The sequence below is a fragment of the Peromyscus eremicus genome, chromosome 9 (genome assembly GCF_949786415.1).
Source record: "Peromyscus eremicus chromosome 9, PerEre_H2_v1, whole genome shotgun sequence".
NCBI classification, from domain to species: domain Eukaryota; kingdom Metazoa; phylum Chordata; class Mammalia; order Rodentia; family Cricetidae; genus Peromyscus; species Peromyscus eremicus.
Window position 1 is genome coordinate 83,543,270 of NC_081425.1, and position 16,252 is coordinate 83,559,521.

The 16,252-nt window shown below is 50.2% G+C and overlaps 1 protein-coding gene across 1 annotated transcript in view; it reads left to right on the forward strand.

Annotated features, from left to right (window-relative positions):
- Positions 1–16,252, forward strand: part of Sh3bp5 (SH3 domain binding protein 5) — a 67,793-nt gene that overhangs the window by 19,637 nt on the left and 31,904 nt on the right. Inside the window, exon 3 of the mRNA XM_059273896.1 lies at positions 7,352–7,480. Within this exon, the coding sequence (XP_059129879.1) occupies positions 7,352–7,480 (129 nt within the window). The remainder of the gene's footprint in view (positions 1–7,351; positions 7,481–16,252) is intronic.

Below are 16,252 nucleotides of genomic sequence, written 5' to 3' on the forward strand. Positions count from 1 at the left end.
TTTTAGAGCTTTAGAGAGGGGGGAAGAGAGAGAGAGAGGGAGAGGAGAGGAGAGGAGAGGAGAGGAGAGGAGAGAAGAGAGAGAGAGAGAGAGAGAGAGAGAGAGAGAGAGAGAGAGAGAGAACAGACAGAAGGAAGGAGCGGAAAGGAAAGAGAGGGAAGCACAGAGGGCCCACCCGCTTTTTAGGCTGGGACGCCGTCGCAGGCTGATGATGTAATTAAGGACAGAATCCTTACAATTGTTCCTTCTGGCTTTCGGTGTTCTGGTCTCTGTGGAAGGGGCTTGTATCAGAAACGTGGCGTCAGGGCTCCCTGTTGTATGGGGGACAGTCCTCAGGGAGGAAACCAGCAGGACTGGCAGGCCCTCCACAAGTCTCTACTGCCAAAGTCAGGGTTTACAGTGGGGAAAGGATGTGACTGAGGGAAGGGGGCTGCGACAGCACAGTGATCTGGAGGTGTCCCCAGCTTAGGGTTCTTGTCCTTTCTCCCTCTTCCTGTTCATTTCCTCTGTGACTGTGAGGTCCTTCTAGCCAAGGTGTCCTTGTCAGATGCCTTCACCACGTGGAGTGGGACCTGTGCAGTGGTCAGGAGTGCCGTGGATTGCACAGGGCTGGCCCTCGCCTCTGCTGCTCTCCATCTGGCTCCCCTGGCTGTCTCTGCCTCTTCCTGGCTCCTGTGCCCTCATGCTCTGCTCGGCCCTTCTGGCTTGTCTTCCTGGGCCCTGCTCTACCCTGGCACAGTCAGTCAGCTTCAAACCCTGCTGTGGGATTGATTCTTAAGGTAGAAACCGTCCTGGGTCCCCTTGTCACAGGGCTGTGGAGTGTGGGCTGAGAGAAAAACAGACAAACAGTAGCAACAGCCGGAAGGTCCTGGGAGCATGACGCAGTCAGGAAAAGTGAAGGTTCTAGGGATAGGACTGTGCAGTCCCACATGGCAGCCATTAGCCATGTACAGTTGTTGAGGTTTAGCTTAAATTACAAATCTGTGGCACTAGCAGCATCACGTGCTCCTTTAGCCGCCTGTGGGATGATTACGGTCTCGGAGCCTTTCAGACAGATCTTTCACTATCAGAGAGCACTTACCGTCTCCTCCAAACATCCCTGAGTGCTTTCTTCGTGCCTGTCGGGAGCTCTCCCAAGTGCTCTCGAGGACTAGCTTGGACAGCTTTGGAAAGCAGTTTGAGTGGGCTTCCTTTAAACCGCTCCGGTACTCCACCACCGCCATAAGCCGGGACGTTTCCGTGGTGCCTTGTATCATGGTTCTGGAGTATTCTTGCCAGCAGGGACGTGATATCGTACTGGCTCACCTCTAACATCTCGACCTCCTCTTGCCGCCATTCCGCCCTGTCCTAGGACTGCCTGGACTGCTTGCTCCATGTTGTCTTTTAAACTGATATTTATTTTCTCTTCACCCTGCCCCCAAAGGAAGTTTTATTACTATACACAAGCAACCATCCAAGAAAAGGCTTTTTTTTTTTCCCCTTTGAGACAAGGTTTCTCTGTGCAGCTCTAGCTGCCCTAGAACTCGCTCTGTAGCCCAGGCCGGCCTCGAACTCACAGAGATCCGCTGGCTCTGCCTCCCGAGTGCTGGGGTTAAAGGCGTGCACCACCACCGCCTGGCAAAAAGAAAAAATTTTCAAAGCAAACTTTTTTTTTAAAGCCTATCTGAGCTGGAAGTTGGGTGTGGTGGCACACACCTGTAGTTCTGTCACTTGGGGGACTGAGGCAGAGAAAGCGCTATGAGTTTGAGGCCAGCCTAGGCCTGTCTCATACAAACAGACAAGAAGAATAAAAGTCCCAAGCCAAGCCAGCAGACGGTAATAATAACGTGGGCTGGGGATGTAGCTCAGTTGTGGAACACTCGTCCCGTATGTATGTGTGAGCCCTGCTTCTGTCCCTACCACAGCACATTCACAGTAAATAACGCACCTGTAGAAAACATGTGACGGTGTGCTGACTCAGATGATGATGTATGACTCCCCAGATTCCAGCAGGTCTCTTTCTCTGGCAGACTCTGTGGCACTCCCCTACTTAAGACAACCCCCAAGACGTGATGGCACCTGACAGGGTGTCCCTCTGTAGAAGTCGGGGGAGGTGTCAACGAGTTTCAGGGAGGAATCGCTTCTCTCTTCCCCAGAGCCTCGACCTCGCTCTGGTTCTACATGTATCTTTACAGAGCGGGTCCAAGGGGTGTAATGGCCACGATGTGGTGCCATGCAGCACACTTGAGGCTTCTGGGGCTCGGGTCACTTTAAATCTCCAGCAATCACCAAGTGTTCTAGAGAATTTGTGAAGCCTCAGGTATATTTGTCATATTGGAAATTAAAGGTGGTGGTGGTGGTTGTTTGGAGATAGGGTCTCACTGTGTAGCCCTCGATGGCCTGGAACTCAACTTTGTAGAGCAGGCTGGCCTTGAATTTACAGAGAGCCACCTGCCTCTGCCTCCCCAGTGCTGGAGTGACAGGTGTGTGCCACCATGCCTGGCATTCTTTTTTTTAAGAACGTGTTTATCTCTCAGGTTTAGAGAGTGGAAACCCAAATTGCATCTCAGCACAGTGGAAGTGTTTGTCTCTTATCCGTATTCTGTTTCTTGTGATGCCACAAGCCACAGGTGTTGGTTTTAAAAAATAATGAGTGGTGCTGGTTACCGTTTGAGAAAGGTCACGAGGCACAAGGCAGGAGAAAACCCAGTATATCAGCGCTTTATTAGGAGGAAGGGGGGGGGGGCAGAAGAGAGCGTGGCCAGGCCTGGGAAGAGACACATGAGGGGGAGAGAGAGATGGGGGAGGAGGAAAGAGCAGAAGAGAGAGGGGAGGAGTCTGTGTCCGGCTTCTAAGGATTCCCCTGCACATGCGCAGGCGGGCTTATGGAGCTACTCCACGTGGGCTGATGGCGTGACCGTGCTGCGCGTATTTGCGCAATCACGCAGTGCACTGATGACTTAAGACGTAAGACCCCCTTGCTTAGCTACTGAACTGCGCATGTGCGGTCATATAGCGGGAGTGGCAGAATCCTAACAACATGGCCTCTGGAAAACTCCAGGGGACACTCATGAGAGGATGAAGGTGAGAAGGCAAAGGAACACAGCCAATGACTTGAATTTGGGCCCTGGAGCCAATGTATCAGTGAAAGTAGAGAGCCAACTGTACAATCACCCTCTGACATCCACGTGAGGCCATGCATGCATGCCCACACATATATAAACATATATACGTTAAATTTTTTTTTTTAAGAAGGAAAACATCAAGAGTCTTACTTTATCATGAAAATGGGTTCTAACATCAGGCTCCCTGGAGAGGTCTCAGGGACTCCCTAGTGGGTCCTGCAGACCATGCTTAGGGAACCACTAGAGACCACTGCATGCTGGGCTGGTAGGTTGACTGTCTAGCGTGAGATACCTACCATGCAGCCTCAGAGAGATCATGCCACCAGGCTCCGGTTGTCCTATCTGCATGCTGGGGCTGTGGTTCCTGCTGAGCCTGTCTTGCAGGGTCATTTCCAGGCTCAGCCCATGCCTTTGAGGCCTCTCTCCCCAAACCAAAGCTGTGTATTTATAAACAGTATCACCAAGGAGCCTTTGAAGTGCGTGTCATCTCTGATATGTAGGACAGTTATTTTTAAAAATCTGGCATCCTGTCTTTATGCCACTGGTTCTGGGGACACCTCCGTGAAACCATTCATTATTCTCAGTTTACAAACGAGGTGGTTGAGACTTGGTTTAAGTCGATTGGCCAGAAAACAGGGACTTGTCTCAAGTATGCTGACACTGACGGCCTGTTCCTAAGGCACGCAGGCTCTGGGTGGCTTAGCTGGAGCTCTTATCTGATGTGGGGCTGTGTTTTTTGACACACTGACACATTCAAACAAGGAGATTGCCACGGTCAGCGATTCTCTGCTTAAATAAATTACCTGCCATGTGAGTCACATAAGCTTTGAAGATCTAAAGACATCACACAGAGGGAACCAGTTTAGAACTCCTTGAAGTGCAGATTTTTAAATCAGCTGGGTTGCTGGGTGTGTTGATACACACCCTTAATGCCAGTACTTACAGGTTCTGAAGGCAGGATGAGTGTGAGTTCCGGGCCAGCCTGGGCTACATTAGCAAGCCATCTCAAAACAACAGATCACCAGCCCAGGGATAGTAAATAAATGGCTTCCTTTGTTTGTTTTTTGTTCAAGCTGGCCTTGAACTCCAGATCCTCCTGCCTCTCCCTCCCAGGTGCTGGAATTACAGGCCTGTGCAAGCATGCCCAGTGGTGCCTGTGTTTTGACTGGTAAAGACCTGCCCATCTTCCGGAGGTGTTTGTCATCATGAATTACCCGTCTTCATGGATCCTTTCCCAGGAAAACAACTTTCTGTGCTCTCAATCCTGAAGCAGCCCTACTCCATCTTGTAGGATCATTTGACTGTGATGTTGGTGACAAAGAGCTATAGTGAGGTCTTTTCTTGAACCAGGGAATGGAGCTGGAGGCACACGTCTGTGGCAACTAGCTGTTCAGATGGTATTTAAGGAAATCTTTTTAGTTGAGTTAAATCCCACCCTCTCTGCTCCAGTGGCGGAAGCCCTCCAGCAGTCAGCCATACTTAATTACAGTGCTGTGCCCGGGATAGCATGGCGAGTGGTCTTCCTCTTCTACCCGCGTTAATGTAACGGTTATCATGACTAACTAAAGGTGTATGTTTCGGTCTTGTGGCTTTTAAAGATCCACTTCAGTTGCAGTTGATAGAAGTCCCATTCCGGCTAGCTTGAATGAAACAGAAAGCAAGGGGGTGAAGGTGGTGGTGAGGATTGCTTTAAGAAGAGAATAGTACTTTAATCCCAGCACTCGGGAGTCAAAGCCAGGCCGATGTCTGTGAGTTCGAGGTCAGCCTGGTCTACAGAGCAAGATCCAGGACAGGCACCAAAACTACAAGGAGAAAGCCTGTCTTGAAAAACCAGAAAAAAAAAAGAGAGAGAGAAAGAGAGAGAATAGTAGAATGTAGGGTTGCTGGGTCCCTTCTCTTATACCGCTGTGTGGGCTGTCTCGTGGTTCCACGGTGACAGCAGCTACTCCATGCTTCCATCCCATCCTTTAGCCACCTTAGGGTGAAACTTTCTCTTGCTAAGTTTCAGAAAATCTTTAGAATAAAGTCTCATAGTCTCATTAGTTCTAATTTCTTGGCCGCTCCCCCCCCTCCACAATCACTGTGGCTAGGAGTATGCATTGCTGATTGGCTAGCCTGGGTCACTTGACCACACCTGGGCCCAGACTTGCTCCATCAGAGACTGAGCCATGGGCTTGAGGCTGTTAGATTGGGCAGAGGGGAAAGATTTTGGTTTGTGGGCTCCCATACCTCAGTACTTTGGGGGGAATTATCACTCAAGTAGCCACAATATCTGGCAATATTAAGAACTAGATCACTTGGTCTCGGGAAAGATGACCTTGTTAGCTGCGACCACTTTGATGAATAGATATGTGGTGGTTGGATGGAGCCGATCACGTGATGCCCAGGTGTGTAGTTCCCTGCTGGGGAAATGTGGTTGTCAAATCTGTCCCCCTCCCCACCCACATTCTCTTGACTGGTCACATTTTCAGGACAGAGAATCACAGAAGGATATTAGCCAGGCTCATGAGCCCTAAAGAACTGCCCAAGGCACCTTGAGAAGTACTCAAAGCCCTGTGACAGTTTGAAAAGACCCAAATATGATCAGGTCATTTTTCCTGAAATTCATCACACACTATGATCCCAGCCTCCCAGGGAGGCCAAGGCTGGAGGGTTGTGAGTTCAAGGTCAGTTTGGGCTGCTGAGGGAGATCCTGTCTCAAAAAACCCACCTGTAGTAGCCTGGCCCAGCATGGGTGATGACTCACAGAGTCTGGAGCTGGGCAAACAGCCGCAGACAGCTAGCTCCACCCGAGGCTTGCCAGCCCTTGCTTGGGGCTTATGTAACCAAGGGTGCAGGGCTCACGGACGCTGTAACGTTCAGGGCATCCTGAACTGTGTAAGCTTGTGGACTTCCCATCTTCCTCCAAGGGGGAAGGTTTCAATGAGGAAGAGATGGTTGGGTGCACCACCAAAACCGTGATGACAGTGACCAGAACTGGGGCAAAAGCCTGTGTCAGAAGTGGGGTTTGGGCTCAGGAGCTCCCAAGGTCAGCAGAGACCACACCCTCGTGTTCTGAAAGGCCAGCAACATTGTCATACCCTCCTTCCAAGCCCATAGCTTGAGATGATAAGGGTACGAACTAGGAGAACTAAGCCAAGCCTCTTTAGCTCCACGAGGCCCTACAATTCCACATGTACAACACAAGTTCTCAAGGTTAATTGGAGGAAGGCCTTGTCCAGGTTGCAGACATCTGGCTCCCTTAGATGCCTGCAAACAAAATTGTCCTTCCCTTCCTCTTCTCAGCCAAGTAAGCCATTGTGTTCTTCTTGGGATAAGTCGCCCCCCCCCCCACCTGCACCCTCAAGTTTCTCTTCCCCCTCAGGCTTCTGTGTAGATCCTCCCTACTCCTTTGAAGGTTTCTAGGAGCCCTGTGGAGCAGCTGGTCTAGTGAGGGTCTGTCTCTGCTGCTGGTGGCTCTAGAATGGGCGTACCCTCAGATGGAAGTGCCCTGAGGTCAGGGTCCTGCGTGTGGTACACCTGCACTCTGTTTAACATTTGTGAGTCCCAAGGCTTGGGGCTCTGTGGGAGTGTGGGAAACGGTCCGGTCATATCAACTGAAGCCACCAAAGGCGACTGAGAGATCTTCCCCAGAGGACCAAGAAGGTTTTAACATACACAGGGCTGTCTAACATATGTTTTTGTTTTTTGAGACAAAATTTCTCTGTCCTGGAACTCGCTCTGTAGACCAGGCTGGCCTCAAACTCCCAGAGATCTGTCTGCCTCTGCCTCCCAAGTGCTCGCATTAAAGGTGTGCGCCACCACTGCCCAGCAACCAGACACATTTTTTACAAGGTTTTTAAATTACAGAAATAAAATACATAAATTGCAGGGTGTGGTGGTGAATGCCTATTAAATCTCAGCACTGCGCAGGTGGAGGCAGGAAGCTTTCAGAGTTCAATGCCATAGTAAGACTATTCTGGATGGATAAGTGGATGAGTGAATGACTGAAAAGCTTAACGTTTAAGTAAGTTGCAAATACATTTTCTTCTCAGTCACATGACCAGCTTGAAGCTCTCATGTAGCTGGTGGCAGCCATTGATTGGACAGTGTGGATTTTGGCCCCTTCTTAGAATGGCTGACAGGTTTTGGATGGTGCCAAGCCTGGCATTGAGTTCCTTCCAGGTGTTTCTGGTCAGATGCAGCAGATGTTTGCAGCTTCCTTCCTCAGCCTGATGGTATTTCCTCCATCTTCCCCCTGGCTACAGGACGCACGCCAGAAATTCCGATCTGTCCTGGTCGAGGCGACGGTAAAACTAGACGAACTGGTGAAGAAAATCGGCAAAGCTGTGGAGGACTCGAAGCCTTACTGGGAGGCCCGCAGGGTGGCCAGGCAGGTAAGGTGGCCTGCAGATGTCTCCTCCGCCCACTGCCCCCACCTGCATTTGGGGGTCACCCTTTGGTTTCTGTATCTCCCACAGAAGGTTAGAAGCACTCGTCCCATGTGAAATGGCTCTGACTTTGTACAAGGATGGCTGTATTTGATCAGTTTTCCTATACCCTGCCCTCATCAGCTCCATTCCAGCTCATGACACCATTGATACTGTATGGGTGCTGATAACTGGATGGCTCTTGCCACGTGACTGAGTCCTCTCAGTTGGAGAGCTGGACTCATGGACATTGTGAATGTGTCCCCCAGCTTGTGCATTCTTCTCTCCTAGTGGCTGCCCGAGAGGCACCAGGCAGAATGACCCCTGAGAAGCACTTCTCACCTCCTGATGTGTCGAGTTTGAGTGTTCAGTGAGCGAAGCTCCGCATACATGGAATTTTGTCTAGGGTATTGCATACAGAAGGAATCCATGAACAAACATGTGAATGATGGGCGTGGGGAACCACCAGCCAATGCACATCCTCCCCTAACTTAGAATTCTCCCCCTCCTCACCACTCACATCCCTCCAAACCACGCTTTCCTGCTCATAGCTGGGGGAGCAAAGCGGTCTGGTTGCCGTTATCCAAATCATACTTGGTGGGTGGGGCCTCATCTGGCTACTACCACACCTGAGTGGGTTTTACAGCCTCTTTTTCTCTTCTGTACCCCAAATCTCCTTTGGGACAGGGGTAGGGGTGGGAGAGAACTGTACTGGGAGGCACCTCATCTGCTGGGAAGCAGTGGATTGTGACATATCCCCTCCTTCTCTTTTGCCACTAAGGATGACAATCATGATCTCTGAGGCCCTTGGGCAACTATTGTTATCAGCTATAGCCAGATAATGCCAGATCCCGCAGGTGTCTGGCTGCAATGGGCAGAGCCCAGATGAGTCTTGAGGGGCTTGGAGTGGAGCTGAGCATGCAAAGCCTCTCACTGACCTCTTCCTTGCTTGCTGGTGGGAAGTGGGGAGAAGGATTGGGATGCCACTGCCCTCGGTTCCAAGGGACTTTGGTCTCTAATGGAGGAACTGGAAGCATGCGAAGGCTCAGGCAGGATGTTAACATTTCATTCTGTGGGTGACAGGTTCCCTGCGCTTGAGCCAGATGTTGTGACTGCCCCCCCCCCCCCCCCCCCCCCCCCCCCGTGACCTTCCTGATGGTAGGAGAGTGTCCCACCTCAGCTGAGCTGCTGCCAAGTGGGGTTCCTGTTTTCTTCCTCTGCCTCCTCCCAGCGCTTCCTCCAAGTGTGCATCCTGAGCTGCATCCCGTTCTTGAAATGCTGGAGGAGGCATTGTTCTTAGGACTGAATCGAGAGGACATGTCTGACAGTGGAGTCCTGAATGAGCTTGGGTTTCAGTGTCTTTTTTTTTTTTTTAAGAATTTATTGTGGAAAATTTAGAACTGGCTTACTCCCTCCCTCCTCCCCTCCCTCCTCCCCTCCCTCCTCCTCTGCCTTTCCCTCTTCACAGGTGGTTTCACACATTTGGACTGCCTGTATCCCCCTCCAGCATCCCATTGAATCCCACAGGGTACTCTCAAGGAGAAAAACCTTTCCTACGACTTGGCTTTCTGTAAAGAGTTTAGAAAGACGTAGTCATAGGACCAGCAGAAATTGTAGCCCTGTGTCAGAACTCTACATTGCCTCGTTCTCAATGTCAAATCGTTTTCCTGACAATAAATCAGGCCATCTTTGTGACCCTGAGACCAAGTCCAAGTTAGACCAAGAGAAGCCAGACCTTGCCATCTTTTCTGAGCTGGGCTGGGGGGCAGGGGGCTGGCTTTGATTTCTTTGGGAGCTTTTGTGCTGGGGCCCAAGCTGTTTCCAAGGCTGTCAGCACGAGGGTGAGGGCCCTGTGGCATGGCCTCTGCTTGCTCTGCTCTGCGGGGTCTGATTGCCCCAGCAGGAGTCTAGGACCTGCCATGTTATCACTGGCAGAGCAACTTTTGTTTATTTGCTGGGTTTTTTTGTTTTTGTTTTTGTTTTTGTTTTTTGCTTTCTCTTTTTAAATTGGTAAAACATCTATAACAAGAAAATTCCCACTGAACCGTTTTAAAGTTTGCTGGTTCAGTGGCATCGACATTTACTTGGTTATGCATCCCAGAGCACCAGAACTTTTTCCCCTCTCCAGCTCAGGTTCTGTAGCCATGACTACACAATCGCTCCCCATTCCTCTCTCTGCACAGACCTGGGCAACCATCCTTCTGCTTCCTCTCCTAGGAGCTTTCCTACTCTAGATGCCTCGTAAGTATCGAGGTACTGAGGAATGTTCAGCGTTTGTGACTGGCTCATTTCATTTGACATAGGTCCCTAGTGTTCACCCGAAGTGTGTCACATGTCAGAGTTCCCTTCGTGTATTCGTCTGTTTATTGAGACAGAGTCTTACCATGTAGAACCAACTGACTTCACAGAGATCTCCCTGCCTCGGCCTCCCCGGTGTTGAGATTAAAGATGTGGGCCACCATGCCCGGCTCCCTTCTTTTAAAAAATTATTTTGTGTGTATTCATTTATTTTGTGTGTATGGGGGTGGAGCATGGTGCCACAGCCCACACGTGGAGGTCAGAGTACCCCTGCAGGAGTCCGCTCCCTTCTCCGGTGTGGGTGCTGTGGATCACACTCAGGTAACCGGGCGTGGTGGTCAGAGCTCCTTTACCCTCTGAGCCGCCCCACAGCCCCCCCTCCGTTTTCAGGGGGGAATGTTACTCTCCTGCCTGTATGACCACATCCAGTGCATCTGTCAGCACTGGCAGTCTTGTTAATTTTAAATGTTTGGAATGCGTCAGGAGAGGGCAGAGCCCTTTGTAGTCCGTAAGGGCAGCGTCAGCACAAAATGACAAGGTCAAAGCTCAGCGCTGCATGTTGGGTGTTTATGGGGCCACTTAAGGCCACGTTCTACATTTAACCTTCTCCAGAAGAGTCACTAAGTGAGGAAACATTTGAAATTTGTAGAGTGACTTGGCTGGAGAGCTGGCAAAGCTTGGCCTATGAAGCCAGGCTGAATGGCTTAGAATCCCAGGTCACTGGTTAGTTCAGCAGGTCTCTTCAAGCCTGAGCCTCCCTCTTCTCATAAAATGGACTCGTCTGTCAGCTAGCTTTTGCTACAAATCAAAGCACTGTGACTTAGTGGCTTGAAACACTATTTAGCTTATGGCTTTGCCGGGCAGTGTTTTTTCCAGTCTTGTGTGTACACGGTTGGCTGCGTGTGGCTCATCTTGGATGGCCTCATTTGTTAGACTTGGTTGGTTGTCACCTGGGTGGCAGGGGTGACTGTCTCTCATTCAACAGGACAGACTGGTCCTTTCACATGGTGTTGGATTTCAGGAGCAGAAAGAGCATGCCCTTCCTAGGTCTCTGCTTGATTAGTTTGTTGATATCCTTCTGGTTGGAGTGGGTCACATGGTCAGTACCATTCCAGGAGGTGGAGAAAAAGGACCTTCACCCTTAGGCATTTGGGTGTGTGATTTACCCTGGTGATTGATTTAGTGTCCTGGAAGCATTAGTTAGAGAATGCATTATTCTAGATATTCTTTCTGTTGAATACTGTATATCTGTGGTGGATCCTTAAAAAGATACAATAGCTAGAGAGATGGCTTAACGCTTAAGCACATGTGCTGCTCTTGGTGAGGACCCTACTAGTTCTCAGCACCAACACCTGACGGTTCACAACTCTTGTAATTCCAGCTCCAGGGGATCGGATGCCACACACATACACACATAATTAAGAATAATGAAGATACGTCTTTTTAAAAAAATACAACAATAAAACCCAAACAAAAATACCAAACAATCTAGGCTAGAGCAAGAAACAGACCTTTAATGGCTGGGAGGGGATATGAGACGTCAAGACCAAATGCATCCCACAAATGCAGCCGCTTTCCCATCTTATCTGTAGCTTCATTATGAACTGCAGATGCTCCTCCAGCACGTAAGAGAGCGAACGCGTTCATATTGGCAGTTTTCCTCTTCCTTTTTATGGGTGTGCATTACACAGTTGGTTCATTAACCGACTCATGGCCAACAGGTCTGTAACTCACGCTTGTGTGAGGCTCAGCTAGCACACGCCTCTCTCTGCTCCATGAGGTATGTATCACACTCCTGTGCTCACCAGCACCAGAATCGCTTTACTGCTGCCCTTTGAGGCTAATTTAAACAGCAAAAAATCACAAAAATGTGAAACACATGGCACTAAATAGACTGTGGAGAGAGGGGCCTTGTTGACTGTGTGAGAGCAGAAACAAGGCAGAGAGTCACCTCAGCTCATGTCTGAGATGGCCTGCTGCTGCTGTCACTCCCTGCATGTGTCTCAGTGATCCTGGGAGCATCCCAAGCGTTGGTTCAGGGTTACAGGAAAGCTTAAAGAGAGAATACAGGTACAGTTGCAGGTATGGAATCTGGGAGTGATGGAGATCACCTGGGCTTGCTAAGTAAAGAGCTGGGGGCTCAGTTGGTAATGTGCCCACCACCACATGGGGAATGACATCTCAGTGGGATGCTACTGACCAGGAAAGCCTGGGAGACCAGCGTGCTTGAGTCCTGTGGGCCAAGAAAGAGGCTGTGGGGATGGCAGGAGAACAGAGGTCTAAGGGAGAAAATGGCATAAATGTGAACATGACTAAGTATGTCCGCCCAAGGGCCTGGGAAAAGAGACCAAGGGAGCTGAAGGACCACTCAGGGATGGAGCATGAAGGGCCGTGAGAGAGATCTGTACAAGCCGCAGATCCGCTGGGGCGTGGAGGGGGCCGTGTGCAGGAGAGTGCTGGAGCACCATCTTAAATTTGTTTTGTTTTGAGTCAGGGTAGCCTAAGCTGGTCTTCCATGTGCTAGGATTGCCAGGGTGAACCACCAGGCCCAGGTCAACAGCAGCACTTCACTCAGCTCTAACTGTGGTAGGTGTCGTGCTTGGTATCATTAGCTCCCCTCCTTTTTTTTTTTTTTTTTTTTAAGATTTATTTATTTTAATTTTATGTGCATGAGTGTTTTGCTTGCACGTATGTCTGTGTGCAGTACCTTGGGACCCTCTGAGGCCAGAAGAGAGTGTCAGATCTCCTGGAACTGGAGTTTCAGGTGGTTTGTGAGCTATTGGTGCCGGGATTCGAATTGGGTCCTCTGGAAGAGCAGTTAAGTACTCTAAACCACTCAGCCATCTTTCCAGCTCTCCCCCGCTCCTCCTCCTCATTTTATAAATGATAAAAGTAATGTTGGAGCCTAAAGATTGGTCTTGGGCCTCTACCCAAACCTTTCCAGTTTGGAGGCCTCCTCTGAGAGAACAGGAGGCCGGTTAATGCCAAATGACTAAGTAGTTAGCTGGGGTCAAGACTGTGTGCTGGTCTGCCTGGCCAAGAGGAAGCTGTCAGAGGGTCTTGGGGTGTGTGTGTCGTTTCTCAGAACAATTGGGCGGAGGTGGCTGGATGCCTCAGTGGGACGACATCTTGAAAAGGCAGGAAATTCAGTGATAGGGAGAGTAAGACGGGATGTGTGTGGAAAGCCAAGGGTCAGAGGTTAAAGATGGAGGAGAGAGGTGAAGGTACTCTTTTACACACTTGAGGGCACTTCCTTTTGGAACAGGCTTGGGGAGGTTAAGCTGGCCACGAGGCACCGCAGTCCTGAGTGACTGAGGAGGTACCGGCAGCTGAGCCTGTGGCAGTTAGAGCAGTTCTATAAAGGTGTCAGAGGGGGATTAGCTTCCTCATGCTCAGAGACGTGACAGGCTGAGGAAGTACAGTGTGGTGCCCAGACCCTGAGAGGAGACCGGCAAGGATCCGACCCTGGTTTGCCCGGTTCTGGCTGCCGCCTGATGGTAGGCACATTGTGGGCACTTAGGGACTGTATAGTCATGGCTGGCCAACCCACGGCAAACTGAGGAGACACGCAGGGCACACAGCAGACTGGTGTCTACAGGCACCTCACTCTCTGCTACCTGCCTCTTCTGGGCTGGGGCAGCCAGAAGCCCCTCCTTTTGTTTTTCAATTTTACATTTAGTGATGTGGGCCTGTCTGTCTGTTCATGAGCACATGGGCCATGGCATGTAAGTGGAGTGATCAGAGCACCATTTTTAGGAGTCAGTTTTCTCTTTCCGCCATGTGGGTCCCGGAGATTGAACACGGGTTTGCCAGGCTTGGTGGAAATCGTCTTTGTGCACTGAATCATCTCGCTGGCCAGTGGTGTAGAGGCGTTTGCTTGTTTTAACCCCGGGGCCTTCACAGCACACTGTTCGTCTCTTGGAACTTCAGCCCGGCTTCATCATATCTCCTTCTTCCCATTTTAATTTCTGCCCAGTCAGTTCTCACTGTGGGACTTGGGTGAGGAGGTCCGGCTTGATGACGTACATCCCTGTGGCCCTGGTCACATTCCTCTTGGTGGCCAGAGGGCAGTTTCTGTGAACTGCGTCATCCGTGATGCCCGAAGTAAGGGTGTAGTGGAGTGAGGGGGTATTTGCCTCAAAGCAGAGTGATTTACGGCGTGGAGGAAGTGGAAGCTTCCCTCTCCCCTGCCCAGAGGATGTGCCCTGCCTGGCAGTCTTGGCTGGAGAGTCTGGGAAAGAGAGAGCATTTTGGAACCCTAGATTTTTTTTTTCCCTCTTTGTCTTTGTTTTTTGGTGTTTTGAGACAAGGTCTTGCTATGTAGTCCTTGGCTAGCCTGGGACTCCCTATGTAGACCAGGCTGGCCTGGCCTTGGGCACATGGAGATCTGTCTTTACCTTCAGAAGGCTGAAATTAAAGATATGGGTTACCATGCTCGGCCTTTTTTTTTTTTTTCTTTAGGTTTTCATTATGTAGTCCAGGATGTCCTTGAATTTCTGATCCTCCTGCCTCAGCCTCCCAAGCATTGGGATACTAGTGTGTGCCACCATGCCCAAGAAGCCAATATTTATATGTTTTTGAGACAGGGTCTCACTATGTAGCTCTAGCTGGCCTGGAACTTGCTGTGTTGTGACCAAGCTGGCCTAAAACTATGAAATTCACAGAGATCCGCCTGCCAAGAGTTGAGATTAAAGATGTGCAGCATCACACCTGACTGAAGCCAGCACTTTTGAATTAGAATGGGCTCCGGAGATGAGTGGCAGCCTATGCCAGGCCAAAGCCCCTACACAGAGGGGCATGTCTTGGCTGGAGTGAACTGTTCCACACCTTGGGGTTGACTGCACCTCCTGCTTAGCTAGTGAGCTCTGCCTCAGGCATCCTGGCCCAGGGCTAGAGCTAGAAATAGATATGGTATGGCCCATCTGGAGGAGGTTTCTCTGGTGTGGACACACTTGCACTTGACCCTTCCCAGAGTGCAGGGGGCAGGAAGGCTGGCACAGAGGGCTGACTGGCTGTGAAAATCGCAGGCAGGCAGGGAGGCAGGAGGCGCCCATTGCCATACTTGGAACTATGTACCAACGGCTTGCTTTTCTCTCTCTGGGGCATGGCCGATTCCCAACCAGCCCTGCTGGGTAGGCGGCAGATGGGCACCACAGAACAGTCGTGAGAAGGGAACCCGTGTTGTGGAGTCCGCTGTGCTGTCTGAGTCCACAGAGCACCTTACATATTTCTAGTGGCTGCTGTGTATTTTATCAGATAACAGGTTGAGGATGGACAGTGACAGGATCTTGCTGTGACTCAAGCAGGCCTGGAACTTGCAATCCTCCTGCCTCTGCCTCCTGAGTGCTGAGGTGAGAGCCAGAACCACCACACCCACTTGTGCTTCCTGTTTTTACTAGAACGTGGTCCTGGAGGGGACAGTTCCCTTCCCTCCCTCTCCGCACACCACAGGCATTCCCTGGAAAGAGTGACAAGGTGAAGTTACAGAAACTCAGGATTTTTGTGTTTCTGTAACTAGTTTGGTCAATACAGTAGGCCTTTTTTGCTGTCAGGCAACATGATTTGAGCTCTGGCCAGAGGGCAGGGTTCCTCAAGAGCACTTTGGTACATTTTCAGTTCCTGTTTTTTCACTTTGGGGGTGCCCCTGCTTTTCTACTTTTTCTTTTCCCCACCCCCACTAGTGATATTTCCCCATTTCCTTCCCATGACAACTGACCCTAAAGGACCTGATGAATTACCTGGATTTGGAATGTAGCTCAGTAAAATATTTCACTAGTATGTTCAAAGCCCTGGTTTGAGAGCCAGAAGTGCCCCCCACAAAAAAAAAGAAAAGAAAAAGAAAGAACCCCAAGGCATGATGACACACACACAGCTGTACTCCCGGCACTTCAGAGGACAGGAGATTACCGTCAGCCTGTGCAAGAACATGCTGATGTAAAAACACAGCTCTCACCTCAAAGGGAGTAAGTTTATTCTGGAGCTAGATTTGAGTGACCAAGGCCCCAGAAACTCAGAACTAGGTTACCCCAGGTTCCGTGTTCCCATACAGAAGCAGTTTTGCCGAGTTTTTTATTTGTTTTGTTTTGTTTTCCATTGAGACAGGGTTTCTCTGTGTAGCCCTGGCTGTCCTGGAACTCACTGTAGACCAGGCTGGCCTCCAACTCACAGAGATCTACCTGCCTCTACCGCCACAGTGCTGGGATTAAAGGTGTGTGCCACCACACCTGGCTCATGTAGTTTTATAATAACAAAACATAGAAGTTATAAATCAAGGCACACACACACACACACACACACACACACACACACACACACACTGGTAGGTGCATTAGAGAGGCAGGTACAGCAAGTTTGGTAAGCCTCCTTTGGGCCTGAGAAGCTATCTGATGACATTCTTAGCTTTTGGCTTGGTGGAAGCTAGTGGTCTGCTAAGTAAATAAA